The 14,369-nt window shown below is 41.9% G+C and overlaps 1 protein-coding gene and 1 long non-coding RNA gene across 2 annotated transcripts in view; both read left to right on the forward strand.

Annotated features, from left to right (window-relative positions):
* The window catches only part of plod1a (procollagen-lysine, 2-oxoglutarate 5-dioxygenase 1a), a 46,669-nt gene extending 37,699 nt beyond the window's left edge, over positions 1-8,970 (forward strand). Inside the window, exons 15-19 of the mRNA XM_037103888.1 lie at positions 442-507; positions 1,467-1,571; positions 1,690-1,836; positions 5,637-5,762; positions 8,474-8,970. Of these exons, the coding sequence (XP_036959783.1) occupies positions 442-507; positions 1,467-1,571; positions 1,690-1,836; positions 5,637-5,762; positions 8,474-8,629 (600 nt within the window). The 3' untranslated portion in view covers positions 8,630-8,970. The remainder of the gene's footprint in view (positions 1-441; positions 508-1,466; positions 1,572-1,689; positions 1,837-5,636; positions 5,763-8,473) is intronic.
* Positions 8,971-11,661: 2,691 nt separating this feature from the next.
* On the forward strand, positions 11,662-14,369 carry LOC119023540. The gene is made up of 2 exons (XR_005076290.1): positions 11,662-13,540; positions 13,627-14,369. It is a non-coding gene; the product is annotated as an uncharacterized LOC119023540 (long non-coding RNA).

The raw sequence follows: 14,369 nt of genomic DNA on the forward strand, positions 1-14,369 counted from the left end.
ATAATTATAATAATGATAATTATAATAATTATAATAATGATAATTATAATAATAATGATAATAATAATAATAATAATAATAATAATAATAATAATAATAATAATAATTGTATTATTATTATTTGGGCCTTCATGTAATGTCATGTTTAATGTGGTCACCTGAGACGCATGTTAATGCCAGGTGTGTACCTACGGACTTAGAGATGTCCACTTATGATCAGATCACTCGGTACAGATGTTAGTGCCAGGTCGTAATTGTGGTCATTGTGAAAATGGCGGTAATGCTGGTGGAGGTAGAATTGTAGTAGCATTGTCATTGTCTGTATTTATCAGTGTAAGTAAAAACTATGAAGGTGTTACATGCAGCATAGTAAACACATGAATTGTGTAATTAGGAGACACTGTAAACGTGTTCTGTATTTGTGTGTTTTTGTTTTTTCAGGACTGGCAGGAGCGTTACATTCATGAGAACTACACTCATATCATGAAAGACAAGCTCATTGAAACTGTAAGTTGTAATACCAGTTGACCTACAGACAGACAGATTACACAAGTTGTTTGCATTAATATCTGGTAAAAATGCAGGTTGGTGTTTTTCAATGGAAAGAATGGAAGTCATTTAAACTTGTGTGTCACTGCAGAATAAAAAAATACAAAGTCAGCTTTTGACACTTAATATAAAAAAGAGTCATAGCTACAGTGGATTCTGTACATAACAAGGTTACAAAACTAAATGTTATTAAATCACAAGGATTTAAAAACAAAACAATGATTGAGTTCTTTGTTTGTCTATAAATGCATAATAGTGCAGTTTTTGTTGAACAACAATCATCAAACAATACTTGACTTAGCATCTATCATATATTAGACTAACAGTAACACTTCACTATATTATACAATATCATATTCTATTCAGTTGCACTCTGTGTTATATTGCTGTACTATAGAGTGCGGCAGGGATGACACATTTCTTTAGGGTAGCATCGCCCTGGTTTCATTGACAAAAGGGCTTTAGGATTTTCAAATGGAGTGTAGTTTATTGCACAAAAAAATTGTCAAACACAAGATTATGCTACTTTTGATACTTGTGTTTTCTTCATTCACAGATGAACACCACTTTTATGATTTTTGAAGCATAGGTGAATTTGGCTAAAGTAAAAGCTAATGGTAGGCTATAAATAAACACACCCTGCTGCAATTAGATCAATATGCACATCTTTACAATTTGTGTATTGATAGAAGAGTTTGCACTGAAGTCTACCTGTAAAAAGGGACAACTTCTGTTGCACATTTAACCACTTGTTTGCAATGTAATTTTTTAAGACAAGTGAATGCTTTAAATTCAGAATTAGGGTATTTACAGAGTAATTTTATGTTTAAGATCAATTTTTTCATCTCATTCTATCCTGTGATTTCTTATGTTATGTCACTCGGTGGCTGAATTGTGACATGTTTTCTGTCCCCCAGCCTTGTCCTGATGTGTACTGGTTCCCAGTATTCTCTGATGTTGCTTGTGACCACATTGTTGAAGAAATGGAACACTTTGGTCAGTGGTCAGGAGGACGCAATCAGGTATGTTATCATATTATTTGTATTTATTTGTTTGAGCATTTTGCAGCAGAATCAGGAGGGTTTGATGTTTAACGACTCAAGATTTATTTCAAAACTGACTTATTTTCTTGTTTGTCAGGACCCCAGGATCCAAGGTGGCTATGAGAATGTTCCCACAGTTGATATCCACATGAATCAAATCAACTTTGAAAAGAATTGGCACAAATTCTTACTGGAGTACATAGCTCCAATAACAGAGAAAATGTATCCTGGTTACTACACCAAGGTGAGACTTCTGAACACCATCATTGTCACACATTCCTATGGGATGGAAATAGAATAAGTCTGAGTTGAGAGAAAATTCATCTAATCCCTCCTCTTAAAAATGATCCCTGGGTTGAACATCTACCTTCTTTTCTTGATAGAAAAGTTTTGATGTGGGGTTAGGTGAGATACTTTTTAGTGTGCCACCTGCATTAGATGAATGTCAGCTCCTACCCTGTGTGGAGAAACACTGACAGGGAACCAGAGCATTGCACTGCTAAAAGGCATCAACAGGAAGACTTAAGTGTTTTAGCCACAACGAACAACACTGTGGTAGCACCAGTACACTGACAATGTTACCATAAATGCATTACAGAAGATTTTATCGTGATCAAAACCACTCACACTAAGGGTTCGGGGGGCAGAGAGAGACTGGACTCTCATACACTCTGGAGTTGCCCGCGGTGAGAGGCGGTGTGCTGGTGTGTGCTTGCTTATAGCTCCCCAGCTCAGCCGCCATGTGTTGGAGTTTTCCCCGGTGAACGAGAGGGTCATCTCCCTGCGCCTTCTTGGTTGGGGATAGGTCTCTCACTGTAGTTTCAGCTTACCCGGCCTTCTTGGAGGCCCTGGGAGGGGTACTGGAGGGTGCTCCAACCAGGGACTCTGTCGTTCTACCGGGTGGACAGTGTTACCTGGAGGGGTGTGATTAGGAGGAACGGCCTTCCCTATCTGAACCTGAAGGGTGCTCTGTTGCTGGACTTCTGTGCTAGTCACAGTTTGTCCATAATGAACACCATGTTCAAGCGTAAGGGTGTCCATCAGTGCACATGGCACCAGGACACCTCTGACCATATTTCTTGGACACTCAGGTGAAGAGAGGGGCTGAGCTGTCAACTGATCAACACCCGGTGGTTAGTTGGATCCGCTGGCAGGGGGGGGAAGCTGAACAGACTTGTCAGATCCAAACTTTTTATTGTGGGGGTCTGCTTGGAACATCTGGCGGAACTCTCTGTCGGGGAGGTCCCCCAGGAGAGCTTTGACCAGATCCCAGGGAGGCTGGGGACATTGAGTCCAAATGGGCCATGTTCTCCACTTCCATTGTTGACGTGGCTGTTTGAAGCTGTGGCTGTGAGGTCTCCAGTGCCTGTCATGGTGGCAATCCCTGAACCCGTGTTGGACACCGGAAGTAAGGGATGCTGTCAAGCTGAAGAAGGACTCCTATCAAGCCTGGTTGGCTCGGGGGACTCCTGAGGCAGCTGACGAGTACCGGCAGTCCAAGCATGCAGCAGCATGGGTGGTCGTGGAAGCAAAGGCTTGGGTCTGGGTGGGCCTCAAGGAAATTCTGGCAAACCATCAGGTGCCTCAGGAAGGGGAAGCAGCCCCCCACCAATGCTGTTTACAGTGGTGGTGGGGAGCTGTTGACCTTGACTGGAGATATCATTGCGTGGTGAAAGTAATACTTTGAGGATCTCCTCAGTCCCACTTACATGCCTTCCATCGAGGAAGCAGAGACTGGGGACTCAGAGGTTGATTCATTCATCACCCAAGCCGAAGTCACTGAGGTAGTTCAGAAGCTCCTTAGTGGCAAAGAACCGGGAGTGGATGAGATCCGCCCTGAGTACCTCAAGTCTCTGGATGTTGTAGGGCTATCTTGTCTGATACGTCTCTGCAGCATTGCGTGGCAGTTGGGGACAGTGCCTCTGGATTGGCAGACGGGTGGTGGTCCCTGTATTCAAAAAGGGGGATCGGAAGGTGTGTTCCAGCTATCAGGGGGATCACACGCCTCAGCCTCCCTTGGAAAGTATTCCTGGGGAACTGGAGAGGGGAATTTGGCCGATAGTCGAACCTTGGATCCAGGAGGAACAATGCAGTTTTCGTCCTGGCCGTGGAACACTGGACCAGCTTTATACCCTCCACAGGGTGCTCGAGGGTTCATGGGAGTTTGCCCAACCAGCCCACATGTTTTTTGTGGACTTGGAGAAGGCATTCGACCGTGCCCCTTTGGCATTCTGTGGGAGGTGCTTTGGGAGTACGGGGTCGGAGGCCCTCTGCCAAGGGCTGTACAGAGCAGGAGCCTGGTTCGCATTGCTGGCAATAAGTCAGACCTGTTCCTGGTGCATGTTGGAGTACGGCAGGGCTGCCCTTTGTCACCGGTTCTGTTCATTATTTTTATGGAAAGAATTTCTAGGAGCAGTAAGGGGCCAGAGGGGGTCTGGTTTGGGAGCCACTGGATTTCATCTTGTAGATGATGTTGTCTTGTTGGCTCCTTCGAGCCAGGACCTCCAGCATGTCCTGGGGTGGTTTGCAGCCAAGTGTGAAGTAGCTGGGATGAACCTCCAAGGTTCTCGATGGGAAAAAGGTGGCTTGCACCCTCTGGGTTGGGGGAGAGTTCCTGCCTCAAGTGGAGGAGTTTTCATATCTTGAGGTCTTGTTCACAAGTGAGAGAAGGATGGAGCGCAAGATTGATAGGCAGATCGGTGCAGCAGCCGCTGAAATGTGGTCATTGTATTGGTCTGTCGTGGTGAAGAGAGAGCCGAGCCGAAAGGCGAAGCTCTCAATCTACCGGTCAATCTACATTCCTACCCTCACCTATGAATAAGATCCCGGATACAAGTGGCTGAAATGAGTTTCCTCCGCATGGTGGCCGGGCGTTCCTTTAGAGATGCAGTGAGGAGCTCTGTCACCCGGGAGGAGCTTGGAGTAGAGCTGTTCCTCCACATCGAGAGGAGCCAGCTGAGGTGGCTCGGGCATCTGTATCGGATGCCCCCTGGACGCCTTCCTTGAGAGGTGTTTCTGGCATGCCCCACCGGGAGGAGACCCCCAGGAAGACCCAGGACTTTGTCACTCGGCTGGCCTGGGAACGCCTTGGGATCCTCCCGGAGGAGCTAGAGGAAGTGTCTGGGGAGAGGGAAGTCTGGGTGTCCCTGCTCAGACAGCTGCTCCCGTGGCCTGGATAAGCGGAAGAAAATGGATGGATGGATGGATAAAACGATAACAATGTTAAAACAGTAAAAACAATAAAACACTAAAACAAGAGCAGAGTCTCATGCAGGGTTGAATGCTTAAAGACTGTATGATTGTAAGATTGTATGATTGATCGTCTCTCATTAAAAAGAATTTCCTGTCTGTGAGGCAATGAATGTACTTATAACAAAACATAACATGTTTCCAGTTTGTTTTAGTGCAGTTTTAATTTTAAGAATACTATTTTTGGGATTATCAGGATATTATCATGGATATATATATCATCATATATGATAGGCATTGGATGATATGAAAAATTCATGTCAGGATTACACTGTCTAATTACACATATACATGATATTCCATAGACTAACTGAACAATCCTTTGATGTGTTGACTAACTGAAAATGACAGTGCCCATCAGTTGCAGGCCTCTCATTGGCTCCAATGCTGCTGCTGTCTGTGTACTCTGCTGATCAACATGTCTTCTCTCATCAGTGTGACACTCCCTTGAACTTTGTGGTGAGGTACAAACCTGACGAGCAGCCCCTGCTCGTCCCTCACCACGACGCCTCCACATTCACTGTTAACATAGCTCTCAACAGCAAAGGCATTGACTACCAGGTAAATGATGAGGAGCTGGCAGGCAATAGAAGCTACAGGACATGATGATGCAGGTGATCTGCACGTCTCTCTCTGCTTCTCTGCTCCATCTGTTATCATCGCTGAATGCTTGACCGGGAACCGAGCTGAGGCTTTTCTTTATTTAGTAGGAGCTGCGAGAGGTGTACACACACTCCGGATGAGCAGTTTCTATGTGAATGCTTGCATGACTCCTTTCTGTCTGTGTGTTTGCAGGCTCAGTTTGACTTGGCCTTTATAGTTAGATATAAACCAGATGAGCAGCCCTCTTTGAGACCACACCATGACGCCTCCACATTCACTATTAACATTGCACTTAATCAGCTGGGCCCTGATTATCAGGTGAGTGTGTTCAGAGGTCAGTAGAAATGTGACATTTTCAACGTCTAGTTCATGGTCTACAGAGCGCAGTCACTAAGCATGAAACTTTATTTACTCAACCTATAATCCTATTACCCCTGCAGCTGATCAAGACAACACCTCACAAACCAATAAACAATTCTTATTTACTTAAATTTAGAGTTTGGAGTTAGCCTTTGGGGAAGATAGACACTGAACATGCCCAGACTCAGATTTCCAAAACTGTTACATGTAGAGTAATAAAATATATACAGTTGAAGTATTGTGGACTTTTTCTTTTTTTAGAAATTAGTAAGAACGACATTGAATATTTTGCTAAACGTTTTTGGAACTTTGATCATAACTGTTAGGAAACACAGGAAAACTCCTTTTTGCTGTATGGCTTTAAGCATCATTGTTCCCAGAATGCTACATATGTCAACTAAGTGAGTCAACAGGGTGCCCCGTGTGAAAGGACATGGAACATTTATGAAGCCACTGTGTGGTGAATTTGTAATATTCTGACTTTGGCGACTCCTACCGTTAGTATAGAACAATAAGCACTCCATCAGAATAATTGTTTTGAATATATGACAATTCTACACAAAGGGGCAAATTAACACAAATTAGACACTATTATTACTATTTATTACGTTACCACAAACTAATCACTGATGAGCCAGTAATCCATACACAATGCACACAGACCCGGAGGTCAGTAGGCTTTGTTTTGCCTAGTTTAAGATGGAAAATATAAGTTTCTGAATATAGTAAGAGTAGCTCAAACAACACAGTGTTGGACAAAATGGTGCTGAAATCAGAATCATGGAACTGAAAATGGATTGCCATCATATTTCTGGCATGTACATCTACATCCCTGGTTTTTCAAACTTTCCATTTATGTCATCTCCGTGTTTATGGGTCTGTCTTCTTTGCATGGCACATGAAGCTGAAACTATGAGCCTTGTTTTTATAGTTGCATCCATGTTGTTTCCCTGCATCTCCAGTAAACTGGACTAAACACCAGCCATTAGGCCACACTGTTTTTTTCTGCCACATGGAATTTACAAAACAACTGCCAAATATAATATCTATCATCTCTGAAGCTGATGATTTGTTATGCAGTGTGTAAGAATGCACAGTTCTGGGAGGGTTAAAGCTAACTTTTCTGAATATTAGTATTCTTAAGGTATAAAACATGTTTAATATTTGATCATGGATACTAGAGCCCGACCAATTTATGGGCGGGGCGATAGTATTGGCATTTATATTGGCCGATAAATGAATATTTAAAAAAAAAAAAAATTAAAAAAGGGAGGAAACACCCTTCAACTACGTTATTAGTGTTGGCGTTGCATAGTTTGTCCACTAGAGGACACTCTACTGATTGATATCAACAAGAGAAGGGGATAGAAAAAAAATGTGCATTTATCTGATTTGTCAAACTACCATCACTATTCCAAAGAAATGTTGGAGAGCTGAATGTTGAGAGGCTCTTTTGAACTGTTCATAAAAAGTACAACAATGACTTTCCCCTGAAAAGCAAGCAGAGACAGAAGAAAGGTTAGGGAACTAAAATCACAACACCGACACTCATTGTGTATACATTAAGTAACTAGTGTGATTAAATTCAACTAATGTAGACTTATTGATGAAGCAAAATGTGTTTATTAAATAATTACATGTCATCATCTACATCTACATAAATGTAAGTGTTTATCATTCAGTATTATACATAAAAGTAATGCATTTCAAATTGGTTCATCTGACTTCTGTGATAAATCACACCTCTCATGGACTTAACATGGTAGAAAAACTAAATGTGACCCATTACATTGGACTTCTGTCATGAAATTTAGGTGGAAAATTAAGTACCGCTTTTAGGCCAATTGTTAGTTTTTTGAAGGCAGATAAAAAAGGATGTGGGGAACTCCTGATTCACACTAGTAGTCCTCTTCTAGTTTACTGTATATGATATTTCAGATACACGCCCTTAAAAATGGCAACAGTGGGGGAACTGTGTCATACAGCCATAACCACGTTGAGTGCTAAAATGTATTTTTAAGGGAACAGTTCACAGAAAAATGTAAAAATCAGTCATTGATGCACCCTCATGCCAAAGGTCAGTGAAGTTTTTATAGTCCACAAAACATTTCGGGATCTCCACATTAAAAGAAAAAAAACAGCTGAAGTGGATGAGGACATGTTTTAAAATGTAAAGATGTTAATTAAACCTTTGTGTGGTTGAGCTCGTGCACCCACCTCAGACTTTATTGAAGTGGATGATTGAAGCCTTTACCCTATTACCAATAGTGATTTTGGCTTAAAAGGTTGTGAACATCTTTTTGAAATTAATTTGATACCTCTGGACTTCACTGAGGAACTGGACCAGCTGTCTGAAGCCATTCTGTGTTTTTAGTTTGTCCCTATCTACTTCAGGTGTGTAGGAGAATTCTGCAGTGCTGTTTTGCTGGAAACTTCACCCATCGAGATAATGATGGTTCTATTTTTGGACAAACTTATCCTCTAACATAGTAGTTTGATAAAATGATCTTGACTATTGGTCCACTTACTAAATATTGAGAGTAGACACATAATCTACATAAGATTCTGTCAAGCTCCTGTATAAATATATCCATACATATATTAAAAGTTGTTTCAAACACATGATTTCAACAGGGATTAAACTCATACTTATTCTGTTGTGACTACAGGGTGGCGGTTGCAAGTTCCTCCGCTACGACTGCTCCATCAAGGCCCCTCGCAAAGGCTGGGCCCTCATGCATCCAGGCCGCCTCACTCACTACCATGAGGGCCTGCCGACCACCGCTGGTGTCCGTTACATAGCAGTGTCCTTCGTGGATCCCTGAACACCCAAAGATGGCACACATCACTGGCTAGTCTAGACCAAATACCTGTCCATTTCACTATTAATTATTTTTGTTTTAATGATGTGTTACCTTCATTGTTTAAAGAACTCTGAACAATTTGTTCTTTATTAGCAGTGTTCTAAGATATAATGGACATAATAACAAATCTCCTCAATAGTGGAGAACTGGGTTAAAAGGAACACTCCATTCAAACCCTCTCACATGACATATTTTTAAGTAGAAAAAGCCTGACCAGCAGCCTGCCTCTTAGGTCAACTGCAGCTGTTCTTTCATTTCAGTTTGGCATTTCAGTTTTGAATAAATTCTACATTGTGCCTTGAGTTGTTTTTGGGAGAGACATTAAAGGAGCACTATGCAATTTTGTACAGTATTAATGAAGAAATGACACAAACTCGGAAATATCATTTTTGCCATAACTGAATAAATAAGCTGTTCTCAGAGGAAAATAAGGTGTCAGAACACTGTGGTGGCAGGGTCCACCACATATAAACACAGTTAAACAGTAAGAATTGTGTTGTCCTTTAAGGTCAGTTTGTTTATTCAGTCATGAAAACAAAGAGTTTGATTATTTAGTTTGTTTAGGTGAAACAATTCAGTCAATGAAGATCTTTCTCTTCTCATTAAAATGTGTCCCGTCCCCCCCCCCCCCCCCAAAAAGCTACATAGTGCACTTTTAATTTCAGAGAGAGCACGCACGTGTTGTTGGAGGAATGGATGACACGTCATCATAAATTACTGTGCAGAGCAGCTTTGACACCACCATTTGGTCTGGAGTCTGTGTGATGTGGATCAGTCATCCCAGTTGATCCTGTTGTGCCTTGAACTGGACTTCTCTCAGGAAGTCACAAGTCCAGCTTAATTTGTTTTTCTTCATAATTGTTGAATCTGACTAACATTCTTTTATCTATCCAGTGCTGTTATTTCCCCATACCATCTTGAATTGGAACACTCCAAAGCCTGTAACACCTCTTATTTATTTTTTTATTCTTATTTGATCAAATCCACACACCATGTTTTTCATTTTAACATTTGCAATATTAACTTCTTCATGTGGGATTTCATATTAGCACCATAGCTCACTTTTGTTCTGCATTCACTGATGTTGATAAGCTGAGTTCATAAATGTGTAACCTACTCATATATTTCTCATTTCTTACTACTAGAAACTACTACTTGACCCTCATGACATGGCAGTCACCCTGCCATGTCATGAGGGTCAAACTAACGATCTCCATTCTTTATTAGAAATAAACCTCACAACTGTGGAAACTATTACTGGCCATTAATACTTCTTATAGGTGAGTGAATCCCTCTTTGTGAAAAGTTATTACTGTTCAGTACTTGAAGGAGCTCTGTGGAACTTCTGTGTTGTGCTGAATGCCCATCACTTATTTATGTTAGTGGACTCCATTTCTAAACTACTGTTAGCTACTGTTGCACTCTGTTAGCAGAGTGGAAGCAGCACTGACACAAAATACTCAAGAAACTGTATGAGGTCACATCCTTCAGACTGTCGGACAAAATCCAACCTGAGTCCTTCAACAAGAAATCCAAAGAGCATTAAATAGGCACTGTGTAGTTTCGGAGAAGAAATTCAAACCAAAAATTTTAATATTTACAGTATTGTAAAAAGGTAAATAAGGTTCACTGTTTGAGGCTGTTTCAGGCAAAAATTCTTATCCAAAAATTCAAGCCAGGTCAAAAGTCAATGTAAAATTCACGATTAAAATTCAGACCTGAATATCAGAGCCCCTGAGCTATGCCTTTTGTCCAAGCTGCAAAAGGTTTGAATAGAAAGAGAATGAAGAGGAGTTCCACTTAAGCTCCACGTCTCAAAGTTCACCACACAGCAAACTGTTACAGTTTTTCTCAGTCGCTTTGGTATATTTCTCTAATCATCCTCAACATTTGCAAAACAGTATGTGCCAATCTCTTGCTCAAAATCCTTAGTTCATCTCTCAAAATTAAAGATCTGTGTCAATGAACATGTCATGTTGTCAATGTCATGAAATTCTGATGACAGCAAAATGTAAATTCTTGCAATTTTTCAACTGATCTTAAAATTTTGGTTGATAGATAGATCGATCTATTGATCGATAGACAGATAGAGAGAGAGAGAGAGAGAGAGAGAGAGAGAGAGTTAAATGATGTGCGAGATGTGCAAAAAAAGAAATGACTGTCCATGTTTGAGTCAGGTTACTGAGGGAGGGGTGTTTGACTTGCTTAGGGAGGCTTTATAAATTTTAATGACCACAGGAAGGAATGATTTCCTGTGGTGCTCAGTGGTGCATCTGGGTGAGAGGAGTATTCTGCTGAATGTGCTCATCTGCTGGGCCAGTGTGTCATAGAGAGGGTGTGTGACATTATCCAAGATGGACTGAAGCTTGGACAGCATCCTTCTCTCTGCCACGGTCGTTAGCGTGAACAAGCTCCTCCCCCATGACATCACCGGCCCTTCTGATCAGTTTGTTCAGTCTGTTGTTATCTGCGACCTTCAGCCCACTGCCCCAGTATGTGACAGCGGAGAAGATCTCACTGGCCACAACAGACTCGTAGAACATCCTCAGCAGACGTTAAAGGACCCCAGCCTCCTTAGGAAAAAGAGTCGTCTTTGGCCCTTTTTGTAGATCGCCTCAGTGTTTCTAGTCCAGTCCAGCTTATTATTAAAGTACCCCCCCAGGTATGGCGCCACACTAGGTGGCAGCCTGTTGTAGCAGCTCCTGTGGGTTTCCAAGTTTTCCTACCCCTAACTCGGAGGACGAAGAAGAGGAGACACAGACCGGCTGTACCAGCGATCGTCATGGGGAACGTGAGGTCTCTGGGGAACAAGACGGACGAGCTCGCTGCGCTGATAAAAAATAAAAGGGAATATCGTGGGTGCAGTGTGTTGTGTTTCACAGAGAAATAGCTTCACTCACACATTCCGGACCACAGCGTGGCGGTTCCCGGCTTCAGCACTGTTCGGGCGGACAGGTACGTGATAAGCAGCAGAAAGAAGAAAGGAGGAGGGATTGAACTGTATGTGAGTGAGAGGTAGTGTAATCCCAGACATGAAGGAACATCTCTGTACTCTGGACATTGAACTGCTGACTGTAGGGACTACTGACTGTAGGGATGCGACCCTATTATTTTCCCCAGGAATTCATGTCCGCATTAGTCCATGAGCCAGGGCCCCAAATTTGGGTCATCGATATCATCTGGGGGGACAAAGGCTCATAGTGATTTTTGGCAAGGTATACACCCCTAGTACTAGAAGAATCACGATAGCAGTGCAGGGGTGGTAACGAAATCACTTTTTTCAGCTCATGAAGTTACTAACCCCCTAAGATAAATTCTCTTTTTGAAATCTGGTGTATATACTGGTTTAGGCTCATGGTAGGGATATTGTCAATATTCTATAATATGGTGCTTGGTATTGTTGAAAAGGGGACCTTTTAGGCTTTTATTTAAGCCTAGTACTTGGTCTGACTTCTTTAAACCAGAAATAACACACATTTTCTCACAATTTCTGCTAAAACGGTGTGATTTCTTTTACCCCTGTGGCATGAAAGAACACCAGGGACACAAAACTCAACAACTTCAATACTCAAGTCACTCTGATGATTCAGAAAATGTATAATATTTCATACCCAATACCCATACTATTTATTTGTTAGAGCCTTAAATTAGACTTAAAATAGAATGGAGCCAATAGAATGGACAAATAGAATACCCTATTAGTCCAGGGCCAAATGGCCTATTTATTCATGTACAGCTGTAATAAAAAGTAATTGTTACAACAGTGTTGTCGACATAACACTTGTAAGTGGTTTAACAAAATGTTTCTATCATCTAGTTTGATATTCACCCACTTTCAGTTAGAATGTCAGACAGTAGCTTATGCACGGAATGTTGATGGATTTTGACAGTTTGACAAGGTTTTTCTCAGTTTTGTGAAAAGATCGTTGGTTGAGCTAAGTGGTTATAACAACTATACCACTACCACCAATGCCATATTCAGTCAACTTTCAATGAGTTTCACGGGTATGAAATTTAAGTACAAAATGCTTCTTCTCTTGTGCTTGTGAATTGATGGGGAATAAACAGAGGGAGATTATACCTATAGCTGTACCTGTAACAGTAGCTAATGTTATCTTGGTGTTTTGGCAGGCTAGCTATCTAGCAGGCTAGCTAGCTTGCAGGTTAAACAATGTAACAGTAACAGTAACTGCTACAGTGCAGGCTAGGTTGCTTTTGTCACCCTGTTCATTCTTGCTTCTAAATTTAAAGGGCCCGCACGCCACTCACGTTAAACACCACCACAAAACTACTCCTATAGCACAGCCCATCCATCGTTACCGACATTGTTAATCACGGAAAGTTACTTGATTGAAAGTTAGTTGATAAAGTCATTAACTAGCATGCTACGTTGCAACACTAGTGTGCAATAATTTCTCTCCTTACTTACAAACATATTACACAATTAAAAGCTCACTAGGCAAACCAATGACTAGAGGCATGGCCATCTTTAATTGATCCCTATTAAAGTTTAGATTCTCTGCCAGAGCCTGAGTCTGACATTGATATTTTCCTCCACTATCCTTGGGCCAGCGGGGCCCAGCATTAGTGTGTTGTTTTTTTTTTAATAACTCAAAATATTGAGTGTATTTCCAGCTAGAAAAAGTGCATCTCTTTCCTCCCTCCATTTTTGTTTATGTTTGTGTGGCAGGTTGAGCGTTGCGCCACCTCCACTAAGTTAACAACACCTGTGCTTGATTGCGCAGTAGTACCGCCTGTTAATTGGATGGTCTTTGGAGCGGTTGCGCACACTATTGCCTGGCGTTCAGCAGGAGAAGGCTCATTCTGGCACGCTACGGTGGTTTGCACCGAGCTTGGATTTGTACGGTCGGCGTGGGTATTAGTATACCTTCTACTCTATTGATTTGGTCATAGCGCATCATGGGGTTACAGCTGTGTCGATTTTTGTGACTTTACAGAGGTGTTGGCCGTACTGTTGGGTGTCATCGTGATGAGGTTGAGGACTGTGGGGTCGGCTCTCAGCTCTCACCATGAAACGGTGACAGTGTTTAGGGCTGGTTGCTAAGCTCTCTTCGCTCAGCTGTTGAGGCCACATCTTATCTCTCCTCCTCCTTCCCTGCGCTCTGTGTGGAGCTGTGCTGCACGGCTCTCACGTGGACTGCCAGCTGGGCATCGTAAAGGACGGCGGTCCATGTCCTCCAGCCCTGGTGCCATCGCTTCGTCTCCTCTGCTGTTTCTTCTGCTGCTGCGTGGTCGATATCTCGATTAAAGGGGGCACCATCGTCCTGCTGTGTGCCCACGCAGCTTCGGATTTTCAATACCACCACAACTCTTATTACTGGACTAACTTCTTTTTTTCCCCCCTTCCTTGTTGGTTTATTTGGTTTGTTCTTTTGGGGTGAATATTTTTGCTTGTTCGTTTAGGTGTTACTTAGCTGTTGGCTTTGTCATTAATTAGCAGGAATATTATGCCTGGTCCCTGCCCACAGCTGAGTTTTGGTGTCTTTTGTGTATTATTATCATGTCTTTTTTTTTTCTGATGTGTATTGGGTTTTTGTTATTTAATTAGTTATTAGGTTCATTTCTTTGTCTGTTGGTGTGAGTGTGTGTGGCTTTGTATGATTCTTGTTAACTGTATAATCCAATTGCCTGAGTGTCCCACTAAAAGCAGTATTTTAATCTTCTTTCTTTCCTTCTTCAG

The sequence above is a fragment of the Acanthopagrus latus genome, chromosome 7 (genome assembly GCF_904848185.1).
Source record: "Acanthopagrus latus isolate v.2019 chromosome 7, fAcaLat1.1, whole genome shotgun sequence".
In the NCBI taxonomy this organism is placed as follows: domain Eukaryota; kingdom Metazoa; phylum Chordata; class Actinopteri; order Spariformes; family Sparidae; genus Acanthopagrus; species Acanthopagrus latus.